Source organism: Phaethon lepturus, unplaced genomic scaffold (assembly GCF_000687285.1).
Source record: "Phaethon lepturus isolate BGI_N335 unplaced genomic scaffold, ASM68728v1 scaffold7065, whole genome shotgun sequence".
Classification (NCBI taxonomy): domain Eukaryota; kingdom Metazoa; phylum Chordata; class Aves; order Phaethontiformes; family Phaethontidae; genus Phaethon; species Phaethon lepturus.
In genome coordinates this window covers 28,607-44,851 of record NW_010538271.1, presented here as the reverse complement: position 1 = coordinate 44,851, position 16,245 = coordinate 28,607, and the positions used below count along the sequence as shown (strand labels likewise).

At 44.2% G+C, this 16,245-nt stretch overlaps 1 protein-coding gene across 1 annotated transcript in view; it reads right to left on the bottom strand.

Annotated features, from left to right (window-relative positions):
- Positions 1–16,245, bottom strand: part of ERGIC1 (endoplasmic reticulum-golgi intermediate compartment (ERGIC) 1) — a 37,057-nt gene that overhangs the window by 13,498 nt on the left and 7,314 nt on the right. The window contains exons 4-6 of the mRNA XM_010286737.1: positions 6,230–6,324; positions 5,465–5,589; positions 2,824–2,928 (exon numbers count right to left, since the gene is read on the bottom strand). Coding sequence (XP_010285039.1) covers positions 2,824–2,928; positions 5,465–5,589; positions 6,230–6,324 — 325 coding nt within the window. The remainder of the gene's footprint in view (positions 1–2,823; positions 2,929–5,464; positions 5,590–6,229; positions 6,325–16,245) is intronic.

The window sequence follows — 16,245 nt, the reverse complement described above, 5'->3', positions numbered from 1 at the left end:
AGCAGTTTGCGAAGAACTGCAGCCAGTGGGAAGGACTCATGTTGGAGAATTTCGTGGAGAACTGTCTCCTGTGGGAGGGACCCCAGGCTGGAGCAGGGCAGAGGGTGAGGAGTCCTCCCTCCGAGGAGGAAGGAGCAGCAGAGACAAGGTGTGATGAACTGACCACAACCTCCATTCCCCATCCCACTGCGCCGCTCAGGGAGAGGAGGGAAAGAAAAATCAGGAGTGAAGTTAAACCTGGGAAGAAGGGAGGGGTGGGGGGAGGGTGTTTTTTTAAGATTTGTTTTTATTTCTCATTACTCTACTTTGATTTGCTTGGCAATAAATTAACTAATCTCCCCAAGTCGAGTCTGTTTTGTCCGTGACAGTAATTGCTGAGTGATCTCTCCCTGGCCTTATCTTGACGCATGAGCCTTTCATTGTACTTTCTCTCCCCTGTCCAGCTGAGGAGGGCAGTGACAGAGTGGCTTTGGTGGGCACCTGGCATCCAGCCCGGGTCAGCCCACCACACTGCCCATAGATTGCTAGTTAATCTCTGCTCTACAAAGCACACGGGTGTGTTCCTTGGGGGAACGTACTTGTTTGTACCTTGTTCAGTACCTGGAGGGACTTCAACAGGCAGTAAGCTTTTGGCCACAGCAACAAAATTGCTTTGCAACAGAGAACTTAAGCAAGCCTATTTGGCCAGACATTCTCAGGACTGCTGCACTACAAGGCCAAATCTACTGCTTGGAGCAGTGGCACAGGAGGCTAGTCAGTGGTTTAACAGTGCCAACACTCCATTCTCCTGCAACATGGACATCAAAAAGATGCTTGCCAGGACCTTCAGCACCCTAGGCTTTAACCTCTACAAACACATACAAAGACATATAACTGGACATATAACTCAGGCAGAGTCCAACAGCAGGCTAAAATAACTTCCAACCTTGCAACTATCAAGGGAAGACAAGACCTCTCACAAAGGTTAGAACTAGGATTATTCAACACCATGATCTAGCACTTTAGAGAATTCTACAATTAAAAACATATAATCTCCTACTTTTCACATCTCTGTCTTTACTAGGTTACCTGACATGCAAGAACCTCATTGGTTTGAATTTCGGTCTCATCTACACAAGGGAAAAATCTGCAAAAAGTCTGCCACTACTGTGCATGAACTACGGCTGAAGAATTGAAGCTCATTCAATGCCTGATGAGAATTAAATGTCTATTTCAAACACACTGTTTTTTCTGGAGAACACAGCCTGTACCTTAGTGGATCACTCAGGCTGAGCTGGTAACAACCTACAAAGAACTAACTCCCAGCACATGACACAAGCGAATGAGAAGCTCCTCACCCCCTTTAAGACACGACCATATATTACATTAAAGCAGGTGGAGACAAAACAAAATATTCAAAGTGTATCTGGATTGATTTAAAGCTCTCCGTACTTGCTGACTCTCTACACTATTTGCTGAGTCTTCATAGCAACTGTTTAGTGAACACATCCTTCTTTAATTTGTGCTGCTGAACTCATGTTTGCCTACAGAATCAGCAGCACCTACATACTCCATTCTTGTGTATGGAGATGATGAGTAGTTATTTTGAGCTTTGAAAATACTAATCAGAACTTGTCCCAATCAGCAGCCAACTACATGTTTGCTAGACAGGTGTCTCACCACCGGAACTGAAGATGCTTGCTCCTTTGCCCCCAACTGTCCAGGCTTCTCATCTCATTCATGCTGATTCACACTTCAGCTCCATTACTCAAAGACTCCATGATAAAACAATGGGAACGCTACCTTAGAGTGCCGATTTCCCACGCAAACTGCAGAACTCCCTATTAGCACTTACCTAATATTTTTCATAATCTCAGTGTGCTTTACAGACATTAAGCCAAGCTTATTTATATGCTAATATTTCAGCGTTCCCACACAAGATATTTCCTAAAAGAAGCCGGGAGCAGAGTCAGAAGACTACAAAGCAACGCTTAGACTTGTTAGCATGAAAAAGGGTTTTGGAAGTGGGTGTACAAGAAGCAGACTAATGAGACGTCTGTGCTGAGGAAAGAAGATTACAGAGAGACTATGGGTAAGCAATGTTTAGGGTGAGTCGCAAACTGGGTGTGCACATATATAACTCCCACCTATGATGCTAGCTCCTTGGAAGTAGGCTAGAGAAATGCTGTAATCTGTCCTTATTGAGAAATCAGGAATTATTACATAACTTGCAACACCTGGTGAAACTCTATCCACAGGGCAAGTGCACACGTTCAGCTTCTTCCCAGCAGGGAACTGGCAGTTCTAAGCCTAAGCTGTGTTTCATAGAACAAATTTGACTAATAGGTGTCTGCTATACAAGCACACTGAAGTGAATTAAAAATAACTTGACTGGTGCCATGGTAAAGACAGTAGTAAGCACACACCTTCCCTTAGTATACTCACTGCTCCTCTGCAAACTCAGCCCAAGATTTGTCTGCTGTATTAATACTGAAAAGAGTACTGTATAGATTATGCAAAGCTGTAAATCCTCATTTCTACTCCTTGCAGAAAGATAGCCACATAGTCTTCCAAAAGCACTTTCAGTTTCAGAAGAAAACAGCGAAGTTACTGTATGACTGAACGCTGCTCCTTCCTGAAGTGGTGGCGTGTAAACAGTTTGCGAACTCTTCTGGACTGAGTGTACATAGCACGACTGCAAGGGGTGGGCTTGCTTACCCAGGCAGTCCTTTCTTATGTCCTCTCCACATGTCCCTTCCATAAAACTTAAGTGTCTAATATTAAAGTCACACTCATTGCATTCATTCCCCTAGAGCCAGGGAATTTTCAGAGAAGAGAACTCACCTGTAACTTGTCCCCAAATGAGAGCTTGTGGATGACATGAGTCATGTCAGGATTCTGAGGCTGCGCAGTGGCACTGTGCGTTGACACGTGAAAGTTACCAGGGACCTAAAATTAGTCAAAACAAGGAAGACAGGATTTCACATTTTATCCCTCAAGGCATTGCTAGGCTCTGTGATATGAAGCGGAAATGCCTGGATCCATCCTGGATGGATAGATACTGGCAAGCTGTATCTACTTAGCAGTGGACAACCTCTGGCACGTCAGAGCAAGGCTCTGAAATACCTTCCTGCACTTGACCAACACCACCATACTGCATACAGACCAGAGATCAGTTACATCCTGCAGCCCAAGAGTCTGGCACCCTCACATTGCTACTGCTGCTGACTAGGAGGTGATGAGTGGATCACTCTCAACTTCAAGGATTCCTAACACTTAAGGCTATGTCTTTCATCCTCATTAAAATAAGATTCATGTTTCTGACAGGCAACAAACAGTTGCTTAACATTTTATGCCCACATCTCACATTTGTAAATGGGCCTACTGCTGCAGAACAACCCAAGAGAGGTGTGGATATATTCTTATTGTAGTACTGGTCATGAGCAACTTACTTTTGAGAAGATTGTGCGTAAGAATGAGTTTTATATAAACAAGACAAAAAAAAAAATCTTCAGCTTCTAGGCCTGACAACAGCCCTTCCAACTACAGGATTTTTAATATTTTAAATGGAGGGAGATACAAAGTTCTGAAAAATACCAATTTCACCTAAGAACTTAGTTCCAAGACAAAAAAATGAACACTGGTGTCATTCTGATGGAACCACTCTAGCACACACACACTTTTCAGGTCACTAGCCCTACTCTGTGAACCCTTTCAGCAGATTGAGCTCAATCAGTGTTATGGAAGGTGCAAGAATCTTTTCCTAGCAAGAAAAGATTGGGAAATTAAGCCACCTTGATTTGCAAACCCTTTGGCAACACTGAGGAGCAATCTGACGCGGCCTAAGACAAGAGTGGGAGGACGGTTATACAACTGGTGCCCATTGCCCTTCTCTGCAGCGACACCTCCCCAGCAGGGCCACAAGAGGCCACATGCCGGTTCCATGTGCTTTCAGGAAAGCTAATTTAAACGACTTGAGGAACAGCAGTGCACTCCCGGGAACACTTTCAGGTGTGGACACAAGCTGTGTCATACGCAAGCTGTGTCATACACAAGCTCAGTAAACAGGGTGGCAGACTCTGCAGTTAAGAAGTACACACAATGATCTCACTGTTACCTTCTTTCCCCTCTTCAGGTTTGAGAATAACACCCAAGTGCAACCCTTGGTCAAGTTTCAAAGCCTGGTCGTGTCCCACTCCAGATACCAGTTCATACAGAAGCCCGTACAATTTCTGCCATGGGACCGAGGACTTCCAGCTCATACATAAGAGGTTCAGGTTTTCAGAGCCAGAAGTCCTGGCTCAGGTCTCCTCCCTCTAACAGCAGTCCCAGCCACTATATGAGTCAACACAATTAGTGGCCTTTCGCAGATTAAGCAGTGAAGGGAGGTCCTCACTGCCACATACAGCAACCCCCTTTTGAGTTTCTTTGGTGAACAAAACATACCACATCTAGCAGAAAAAATGCTAAGTATTTCAGCTCTCTGCTTTGGGAATTAACAGAACAAAAACTACCTTTCAAGATGCCCTTTCCCAGTTTTGTAGGCTAGTGGGCTGCTAGTAATCTTGGTGGCTTAGAGGCGAGGAAAGAAACATCCTCTTTTTAAGTCCCTAATCCTTTCCATGCTACAGAATCAGTAAGAGGTTCTGCCTGTTATTTTTAGATGTGATTTAACATGACCTGGGAGGAAAAGAAGTAAGTAGGATTTTGTAGCCTGTGGTACATGAGAAGGCATGAATAAAGGGTGTGCCCTTCTTAGGACATCAGTGGGCCCCACCACTGCTTCCCCCACCCCAGCTAGTCATCTCCAGCATTACATAGCAAGATTATTCAACTCTGAACACACCCATCCCAGAGAGGAGCCTCCTCCAGGCCTGGATTTTCATTCTTTGAGACAGAAGTGGAGCATCCCGACAAAGCATCTGCAGAGGCCGCGTGCATGTATTCCAAACATCTCAGCACGGAGCCGCTTCTGTTACGCTGGCACCCTCTAGTAGGGAACATTCCTGTCATTCTGCGGCTCTCTGAACAAAAGAGCACTTGGATAGAGACATTGCCAAAGACCTCTGCACAGTGAGTCACATTTTGGAGGTGCAAAAGTCGTGACAAGTAAACACAGAAGCCATTTGGCATTTGTAAGGAGTTCATACATCCCCTAAATGTTAGGCTGCTGCACTGAAAGAGACAGCACTGGCTACAACACAGAGCTGCGCTGCTCTCTGCTGTTAAGCAATGCTATCTCGATTACCTGTTTTGAAGAAAAAAGAAAAAGCCTGATCTAACACATTCTCTGTGGGTCTAACTACACAGCCACCTCTGCCCACACTGTTCTGCAGCACCGACAGACTTCACCACTGATTAGGGACATGAATGTACACTCTACAGGAGAGACACCGACACACAGATTTTCATGAGCATTTTACTAATGGATCTTGCCAGCTTTTCCCCAACCAGCACACACTCACTCACTATCATTCCTACTCACCTTGTTAATACTGAAATGGCCCTCAAACCTGCAGCCATCCCCATTATTGAGAGGTATCTTCATGGAGTTGTCAATATGACCCACTTCGTGCCTTCCCATTTCATCTTGGATGTCTAGTCCAACTACTGCATGGGTGGGAGGGGAGGAGACAAAAATCAAAAGAAATAACAGGAAGGTTGCATAGGAAGAGCATGCACTGCTTTTACTGGGAAAAAATCCGCATCTTTTTTCCTGACATTTGACTAAATTGTGCTAGTAACGTCATCTGTCAAATATTAATTGTTATACCAGCCCTTCAGAAAGAGCTTTGTAACCAAACTTTTCAGACTGCCTGTTTGACACAAATATGCCTCCCATACCCTGCCAGCTGACTGCAATCTCAATTACATAAACAGAAAAACTTCAGGCAGACAAGGCAGGTAATTTGTGAAAAGCCAACAACTAGATGGTGCACTCAGAGTTACGAATTAAACTTGGGAAGCTTCTTGCTCCCAGAGACAAAAAGGTCGCTATGAAAAAAGGAAATGAGATTTAGAAAGAAGCCAGAGAGGGAGATCAGCTGCTAACATGGGCTGCAGAACGAGCACACGGTCCAAGAAAACAGGTGTCCTGGCCTGGAACAGAAAGCGATGGGGTATTGGCAAAGGCTGCAGCTACTTGATCTCCATCCACCCTATTACAGAAGGGCCACTGTACCAGTTTGGGCCCATTTCAAGTATTAGTTAAAATACAAAGAAAAACTGGTAAGTGAAAAGGGGTACTCACATTCACAATGCAGGTTTGGCAAACTGATGTTCAGATTCACCTCTATTTTGCCTCCGCTGTCTTTGTCTGGGTCATCCACATAGAGCTCATTAACTCTGGAGGACAGAAAACACAGGTGGGCTCAGGCATACAGCTACTTTTCATAGTAGGCATACAGGAAAAAAACAACAATTCGCCTAGGAAGGGGAAAAAGAAGCCTTTGCAGCAGGGGGTTCGATTGAGTGACAGCTGCAACAGAGCTACAAGAGCAGGAAAAGCTCCCCACAACTGCGTGGGGGCACATCACCATTTAATTTTACTCCTTGCTGGGCAAGCGCAGAAGGCTTTAAACAAGTCTCTTGCAACAGCAGAAAACAAAACTCCTGCTCTGATTTATGCTTCCTGCCCCCTTCCCTAACCTGAGTTTCCAGAGGTGATACAATACAAGAACCTAATGTTGAAGAGGTGGCAGGCTGGTGTGCTAGCCCTCTGCATCCCTAGGCTGCTACTCTTTCTAGGAAAGAGGGAAGCATGTGCTTGTCGATTTGTTTCATAAATAGTTTGAGAGAAAGACCGCTCTTTATCATACAGGAGAGCTTATTTGTGTAACTAATTTGCATTTGCTATTGCCACCCAGTTGACAGAGCAGCGGCAAGAGAAAGAGGCATGGCATACTTGTATCTCCTTCCTTAATATCTCATTTCAATCTATGAATGGCAAACAAAAGCAACGACTAAAATTTAGAAGAGGATTTCAGCCAGGAACAGATGGGAAGAAACATCCTGGATGGCAGGATCGAAAACACTATGCAATGGTCTCCCGAAGAATAATGTTATTTCATAACCCACAGCGCTGGCACATATCTCACAAAGACGAAATACAGATATAGAGTAAAAAGAATACAGGAGTATGAACATTTATTTTTGGCACATACAATCCATCCGACACATAAAACATAAACCAAAGAAAAACCAACACAAGCACAGCCAAATTAGCTGAATGGTCTTAGAGAATCCACTCTAGGGAAACTCACCACACTGAACCGAGAAGACGGAGAGATTGATTAGCAGCTCTTTCTCCCTCAAAGTCCAACACTGTTCAGCCTCATCAAACAAGAAGATTTGACAACTTATCTTCCAGTTGGACAGGTTATAAAGCTATGAACTTATGTTCAAGCTACAGAAAATAAACTACCTTCCCTAGTTAAGTGTTCTGTACTATTTTTATTGAATGCTCAAAGTGCATGAAATCCTTTGACAAGCCCTTGCCGAAGAGTCTATATGCTAATAGACAAAACAGACTAAGGGCAGCTGCAAGTCAGATTCAAAATGATTTTGCTCTGGTGATACATCTCTGGACCATAATGAACTGTTTGCCCTGTAGATTCAGAAGAAACAAGCCTTCACACTGAGAAACACACAGCTGCCAATTTTTTTTGGAGGTAATTACTCACAGGTCAGTAGGGTTTACAGACACTCATTTAAAACCAGCACAGCATTTGTCTTCAGCTTCACAGCCCTACCTTTCTCTGTTTTTAATTGGCTTGACAAGTTGCTTGCAATCGTTACTCAACGTATTTTTCAAGTGATTAATAAAAATGACACAGAGGGAGGGGAAAGATTGCTCATCAGTGACCTAGTTAGAAGCTTCTTGGCTGAGCCCTCTCCTCCTGGGTGGAATGCATTAAATCTTCTACGTGTTTATTACTGGCAGGCTGGGTACTGATCGGGATTAAGTCATATGTCCAAATACGGTTGTGAGGAGCAGCCCCAGCCAGGACAGACATTAATCCCCCAAAGCAATACACCTTTCTGCGCTTCCCGAGTCCTCCCACCAAGATCCCAGTTGCCAGCCAACCTGTTTCGTAACAGTACTTGGCTTCTTCCCAGCTCTCTGCTGTCAGAGATGTGGGCCATGGCCAGCCAGTGCCACGGGCAACTTGATGTTACTGGGAAAAAGGAGCATTCGCGCCAGGGCTGGCAGAAGCGCGCATCAGGTTCAGTAGTGCAGCTGAACATCCCAGCTCTTTGGAGGAAGGCTCTAGGAAGGTCAGTGTTTGTATTTGCTGACTTCCAGCGTGGTCTGTAAGCAAAGGCGCGTAAGCCTTTCAGTAATAAGCAAGTGAGAAGTGGTTGCTCGTAGAAGTCAAAGGACAAATGGTGCACACGGAGCCTATGGAAGCACTTACATAGGAAGGCAAGCAGTGAGGTCACTTGGTTGCAGACTGGATCACTAAGGCAAAGAGAAGTAGGCCTGTTTGTCCACGTCACACAGCCCATTAGTCGCAGATAAAGGGAACTGGTTTCCTGTCCTGTGCTCCGGTCACTGGACCAACGGTTCCCAACCTGTCCCTTGGGCAAGGCTCACAGCCACTTCCTCCTCCTCCTCCTCTTTACCTAGTAGCCCCCTGCCCCTCTCCTACTCATGTTCCCAGTTTCATAACCCTACCTATCACTCCTTAGACATCTGACAGCTCATGAGAGTCTGTCCTTCCTTCCCCTCCCCTTGACTTGCAGTGCCACCTTTCATGGAGCACCCTCCCTGCGGAACCCTGCTTCTCCCTCCCAGCTCTGGCCACTGCCGCCTCCTGGCAGCATCAGCTCTTGCAGAGGGCCCAAGCTAACAAACCCAGCCAGGTTTCTTATTCGGAGCTCCAAAGTGCACCCTTTCTGCTGACCTGCTCTGTTACTGAGGTTCCCTCTCACCATAGGGAACCAAGGGCACAATGACAACACACCACAGGCTATGCTTGCTGGGGCAAACATCAGAAGAAATGTCACTTTCAACAAACTGGAAATTTCAGTCCCAAAATACATTCTGGAAACTTCACAGGTAAAGCAAACTTCCAGGGTCAAGGCTACTCCTTCCAGGATCTCTCCCTGCACCACTGCCACATAAGTCCGGATGGAGCTGGCAGAGAACTGTCACTCCTGCCTCGCTTGCTATCCCTCCTCCCCAGGACCAAGAAGCCAAATTGCACACAGCCTTCCTATTATTTAACCGGACAATCCTGGGATGTTGAGAAAAGCTCTCTTTACCACCTCCAGCAACGCCCCCTGAAGGAACAGGATCTCCAGTGGAAGAAATGAAGTTGGCTCTAATTTATAGTTGTCCCTCCTGGAACTTAAAGTGTCCCAGGAGTAAGAGTGCTTAACAGTGAATCTGGGACAGTCACAAGGGAAATAAAACCCAGGGTTAGGCAGAAGGACACTGTAAATGCAGCTGCTTCTACGGCTGTTTAGAGAAGCTGCGTTTAGGGTCATACTGTGACTCCAAAGGTGGCAGGTACCTCTCCCAAAGACCGTAAGTATGAAGGAGTTTGTATTTTACTGGTTGCTGTTAAAGACTATCTGAATGAAAGTGGCACAATAAAACAGAGGTGAGGTGCAGAGCTATGAAAGTACAACGAGGGCAACAGGACAGGTGAGAGGTGGACCTCTTCCCCCGCAGGGCCCCCCACCACTGATTTGAGGAAAGGGAGGAAAGTTTCTCCACACAGCAGGAGCTGTGATCCACACAGAAAGAATCTGCTTCACTTCTAGGAAGAGACACTTCAAAATACTTCACCTTCCTGAGTGGTGCTGCCGGGCTTCTCAGTTTGCTTACAAACTTGCAGCATTACACAGAAAAAGTTAGAGGGACTGTTTGGCTAAGATTCTCTCGTGCCATTTGCATGATCTGCAGTGAAAGGGGGAAACATCAGCAAGAGGGCTTAGCATTTCTTTAAGATTTTATCCAAAGAAAGCCAGACCCATTCTCCATGCTTTAGGACTTAGATTTATGACACAACAGCTTTGTTTTCCGAGAAACAAAACTTCCTCAGTAACTTATTTCCATCCAGCAGCCTTGGCGACTAACATTAGACACTTCAGCACTTCAACAGCTGAAGAGCCTGCAGCCCTTTGAATTCAAGATACACATTGCATTAATCTTTCAGAGCTTCACACACTGTATGGGTGCTCTCTAAACACATCTTCCTTGTCCTCTGTCCTCCTTGTCCTAGCCTCTGCTTCAAGTTCTATTCTTTCTTCTACTTCTTTCACAGAAAACAACGAGGCACCCTCCTCCCCAGTCATCAGCCATACAGAAAGTACAACCACTTACTCCAGCAAGCTGCGTTTTACCTTGTCCTCCAACTCCCAGAAGGCACTCTCTGGTCTCCAGGACCCTAAGCCTAAGAGGGAAGATAATTATTCTTTCTTGAGGGAGCCCAAAGCTTCTCAAAAGACTTTCTCAGAAGAGCTCTCTTGGCTCCGCTTGCCATTTCAGCTCTAATCAACCACCTTCTGGAAACACAACCATCCAAAGCTGAGATTCCTGCACTATCTTCTTCGCAGTTGTGCCAGACCAGAGAAGACACAACACAGGACAAACAAGCCATCTTCTTCTCAATTTGTGCAAAGAAATACAAGCAGGTCAGCAAATTATCTACTGTGTAATAAATTGTGCATATGTCTATTGCTCTGCCATTTATAATCTTCCTTCCATGCCCTGAATTTCAATTAGTTCTTCATTGAGAAGGTCTTTGTCCCAGATCAGGTTTCGGCTCAGTTGTGAAGCACAGAAAACACACTGTCCTACAAAGGAAGGAATTACAGTTCTCCAGAAGGCAGGAAGAAGGAGAAGGGTTCAAAAGACGTCAATGTAGATTTGAGTCAGAAACTGCAAATGACATCATGACATGACCTTCCGCTTCCTGCTAACCCACACATATACATTAGGACAAACAGCATAACAACACTTCACAAATATATAACACCTTTTATTAGGTAATCTCCAAGTTACTACGCAAACATTAATTAAGCTTCTTAGCACCCCTGAGATGTAGGCAGCTAAGTATTACATCCTTCTATAGAAAAGTGTGTGTCTCAAGGTCAGTCCATGGCAAGAGCAGGATTACAACTCCCATTCTCCTCTGACTATGAGGCTGTATTCTCTATGCTGGTCTGGCTTGCTCCAGCATTTCATCTGCCTCAACTGGATAAGCTGGTGGAGCTGGAGTTGCATCTCCAACTTAATGTCTGGAACCTGGTTCAGAACGTGGAAATTGTAGCATTGTGCTCCTGGTGCAGATGGCTTATGCTCCAAGGCTACAGTTTCCAACAGACAGAATTCTTGTTGCACCAGGATCACACTCTGCTGCTTACAGCAGGTACAGCTTGATCCTGCAGGTTGTTACAAGGAATTTTCATGGGCCAAGAGCCAAAAGACACATTCCACATACCTTGGAGAGCTAAGGGACACAAAGCTCTGAAGGCAGGTATAACAATTCTGTTTCACTGCAGGATCGGTCTTGGGCATGCAAATGCATCCAGTGTGAACAAGCAATGTTGGTCTCAGAAGCTCCTGGCATTTTCCTTCCTCCCACATTCGGGGTACCTGACAGCCTGCATGAGCAGTGAAGCTGTGCCCATGATGTGGCTCTGGCACAGAAGCTGGGCTGTGTGATATTCATGGGTTATTCCCCATAAAGATTAACGCAAGCAGGTGTCCCCAGTGAATGATCCAGTCACCTTAAATGAAAAAATTATTTGGACGTTGCTGATGATTTATGCTTTTATGCAAAGGCAGTATTTTTATTACAGATATTCTGCTTAAGTAATTAATTGCCTTGCAGGAGGGTACAGCCTTCCAGGTGGCAAACTTGTCACTTCAGCCCATTCAGTGCCAGTTACTTCATTAAAAAAAAAAAAAAAGAAAAAAAAACCCCCACTACTGCCAGGAATGGTCTGTTGCTTTCTACAGTGTGCTGTGGCAGACGAATTGTTGTTGAGCAGCTACATTCATACCACAAGTATCACATTCATACCCTCCTACCCCTTCCCCTGGCTGCCAATGCAAGGCAGACTAGATCAGTTAATTACATCTTTCCTCCTTAATGATGGAATACATGGAAAACTCCTATTGATCCTACAGAACATAATTCATGACCTAATTACAGTGATAAAACTGCAGGATTATCATCTTGCCAGCTATTAACTTCTAGCACTGATCTGAGTTAATTAGGAAAGAGATAGGTGATTTCTACATTCTTGATTTGCAACATAACAGCAAGATGAATGAGGAAGGCCGTTAAAGGTATGCCAAGCAACTTCTAGCCCACAATCTGCTCTCAGCTCTCAACCTACTACCAATCCTGCCCAGGAAATACCAGACACATTTAACACTTCAGCTTCATTTCTTGACCCATTTGGGTCATTTGCTCAGTGGGACAACTGTGTTTGATACTGTCAATTCTGCAGCCCTTCAAATGTGGAGCATGAACCTGCTTTTCTTTACCTGTCTTTTACAGAACTGAGAAGGTTAATACAGGTTCTGGTTTTGGACTAAGCCTTCAGTCACTCTCAGTCTGGACAGAAAAAAAAAAGATCCTTGATTTCCAGAGTCAAACTCATCCTCACCATTGCAAACCCAATGATGGGTTGTGGCTGAACAAAGGAAGAAAAACCTCTTCCCTCACCAGCCTTTCACTGTGCTTTTCCTGAAAAGGATGTAGCCCCACCTAAGAACCAAGCTTTGATTTCCTTCACGGCTGCTCAGAGGCCTGTTTGGGTCTCACAATAAATGTAGAAGATGAGAAACTAGAGTTTTCTAACCTACTCAGGGCTTGTCTACACAGGAAGCTAGTCAGCAGCAAAATAGGATGTGCATTTATAGCGCGTTACCTATGCCACATGAACTTCCTGCATGTCCGCTGCAATGCGCACAGTGTCTTAGTTCGGCTTCCTAACTGAAGTAAGCTCCCGTGCACAGACGCAATCTTAGCGCTCATTAGAAATGCCCACACGAGTTATGACACAGCTACTGTGATGCACACTGTCTTCCACACATAGGTAATCTGTTTGCTTTTAGTGTTATGACTGTTATCCTCAAGATGAGGGTGTAATTTCTTGGCCTTCTGCCACCCAGACAAGTCTTCAGCAGTTGAGACTATAAACGCTAAGACAATGGGCTGGCCAAGGAAAAACAGCTTTGAAGTTGGGCAAGAGTGACCAAACAGAGATTTCTAGTAATACCAGGAATTTAAGTTGCCACAGCTGTATGAATGTAGAAGAAAGTCCAACAATGGGTAGAAGCTAGCAAGTATTATGGGTTAGGGTGATGTGGAGCAGACCTTATTTTCTCATGTCACAGCATGAGTTCAAACCACATCAACCTCTCACCCTGGTATCTGCACCTAAAGGAACCTCCCGTTGGTGAGAGTCAGACAGTTAATCCTGGGGGTACCACTGCTGTGGAGGTTGCTGCTGACTTGCCCTGAAGCAGGCTGTCAATGCACACACACCACGCACAATTAACTCCACATAATAGGGCTATGAGGTAAGCACGAGTCCACATCAGTAAACCTAGTATGTCCCTGATGTAAGGCACCAGGCCAAGTGCTCTCAATTTCACCTTGCCATCAAAAATGTGCAGCTATTCCCATGCAATCCAGCTTTGTCAAGGGCATGACTGCTTTAAGGGAAATATTACACAAGAGGAGAAAGACTGATGCAGTCTCATAGCACAGCTGGCACTGGCAAAGCAGGAAAGATCACCCCATGTAAGTGCACACTCTAGTTAATCATTCAGATCCTCGCTGACACCAGGAAACTTCAAGCTGGGAGAGATATCTGTTATAGGAGACTCTAATACAAAAGAAACTTGAAGCTTGCAATAAAAGCTGATGGGAACTGAACATTTGCACATAAGGAATCTTCTGTATCTTCAAAAGTAGTTGATTCGTGGGCAAACAAGGCTCAAAATGTCTTTGTGAGATACTGTCTCCCCTGTTATTTGCTACCACCCAGTTTAAATGGTGGCACAGAGTTCTCACGCTGTTTGTCCCAGACCATGCAGAGCTCCACACTCTGTGCCCTTATTCAGAACAATAAGGCTATACTGCCTAGCAATGTGCTGCCAGTAATACACACTTGAAAGGGAAGCACAAGAGGCTAGCAACATCTTTGAACACCTCTAAGGTACTGGGTTTCCCAGAAGAGAAAGCAATGAGTAAGAAGTGGAAAAAGAAAAGTTTACTTCTACTTTAGAAGTTGCTGAACTGGGAAGCAATTTGTTATGTGACTTTCTGAAGTATTTCTGCTGTTACAGGGGGAGCCTATTCACAAATGCTGTGGGTGATCTGTTTCCAACAAGAGAGATTTTGATGACCTATAAGTCATCAGAAGCAGGTTTTCATATTCTGCAAGCTTTGTGTAGGGCAGTCCCTGACGAATCAGTTTGTTGCATTCATTTGTCTCAGTCTCTTCCATGACATCCTCTCTAAAATTTTACTGCTTTATTGCTTACCAACACCTCTTCCCAACGCAGTTCCTGTGGGGAAAGGCAGTTTACCATCTCTCTGAAATTTTAATGAGAATCTTGTCAGCTGAGCATGCAGAAACTTATAGCACCTCTAACATCTTTGCAGAAAATGCATCACCTTGCTAAGAAAAAAGTATGAGAAGGCCTCAGAATCATATAATTTTGCTGTTCAAAAAGAAATCTCTAGTCAGGAAACTACCACTGCATAAAGGCATGTGCACTCAAGTAACTGGATCAAAATTAGGTAAATATTACTAATTCCTCTGGTAAAGCATTAACTAAAAGAAAAAAGAAAACCAGATGAGAGAATGAGATCTAAGTGCAGAGCATGAAAAAGTACTATTTTACTTGAAGCAATTTGTCTACATTTCTTTATTTTTTAAAACAAAAAAACTCAGCTCCTGAAAGAAGTGTGTTGGTAAGGTGACCCTAGTATTTTACAAGCAAATGCACAGAACTGAATTCAAAGAAACAGCGAGTAAGAAACCTAAGATACCATCTCTGAAGTAAACGTGCAATGGGCATAAAAAATAGCTAGAGCTAGATTACACTACTGTCTTAAGGTTAAACATTACTCAAGGTTAAGATTATTCTTGAAATTATATTCTTGACGCCAGTCAGAGCTGCACAAAAACAATGAAAAAAATCACATGGTTATCAGAAGCCACGTAAAGCATGATCAACCTAAATACTGCATATGAGCCAAATGCGTTTCAGATCTTTTTTGCTCAGCAGTGACATGTGTTGCTATCTGGACCATCACCTAAGTCTGACAAAAGTTCCACCCTTCCTAACTATCCAGGAACTGTGCATCACAGTCTGGTGAGCTCACTGCCACATCAGCAGGATGGTGGAGAATATTTCCTAGAACCCAAAACAAAGGTACCTGTGTTAATAGTTACTAAGAAAAGCTTACTTCAAGGCAGGAGGAGCATGAGAACCGGGGGCGGGGAGGGGTGGGGAGGGAAAGTAAAAATCTGATTAACTAAAAAATACTTGTTCTATCAGCCATTTTTTAAACTGGAAATGATTTCTCATTTTGCTCAAAGCAACATCCCAAAGAAGTTACCTTGGACAATGCATCCAGTGAAGACTGACAGAATGTAATACCGATTTTATCAATGGGGATAAAGAAGAAAGAAAATGTCTCGTCAGAGATCCCACTGTATCTGCAATGGGACCTCACAGTCTCACAGCACAGACCATGTGGATTCAACCAGCAGGCACCATGCATTTAAATAGATGGTATCACTAATGAAAAATACACTAGTTTTTGATGATCACTTTGAGTCAGATAAGTACAGATGAAATTGCCTATTCAGGAGGAGAAGAGAAACAAATCTCAGACGAGGACAAGAAATCATCAGCCTAAGAAGGAAGAGGGAAACTGCAACTGACTGGCATCGATCATCTTAGCATTCATGCTACCTTACACCTGATCATCAGAAAACTGAAAAGGGTCAGGAGCTTTTGATGGGATGTGTGGTCACCTGAAAAATATCCACTGCGCTCAACAGAGAAATCCAGTATACAACTAATAAAGGATCAAGCAGGTCTGGAACAGTTTTCTCTATCAGAAGAATTCTAGAAACAAATTTGCCTAGCATACTTTAGTAAATTAAAAAGCTGAATGAATGACTGAGAATTCCCACTCAATCAAAAGGAATCCAAAAACCATTAGACAACTAACTGACCTAGGGAAATTACAGGCACGTTTTTCCAAGATAACATAG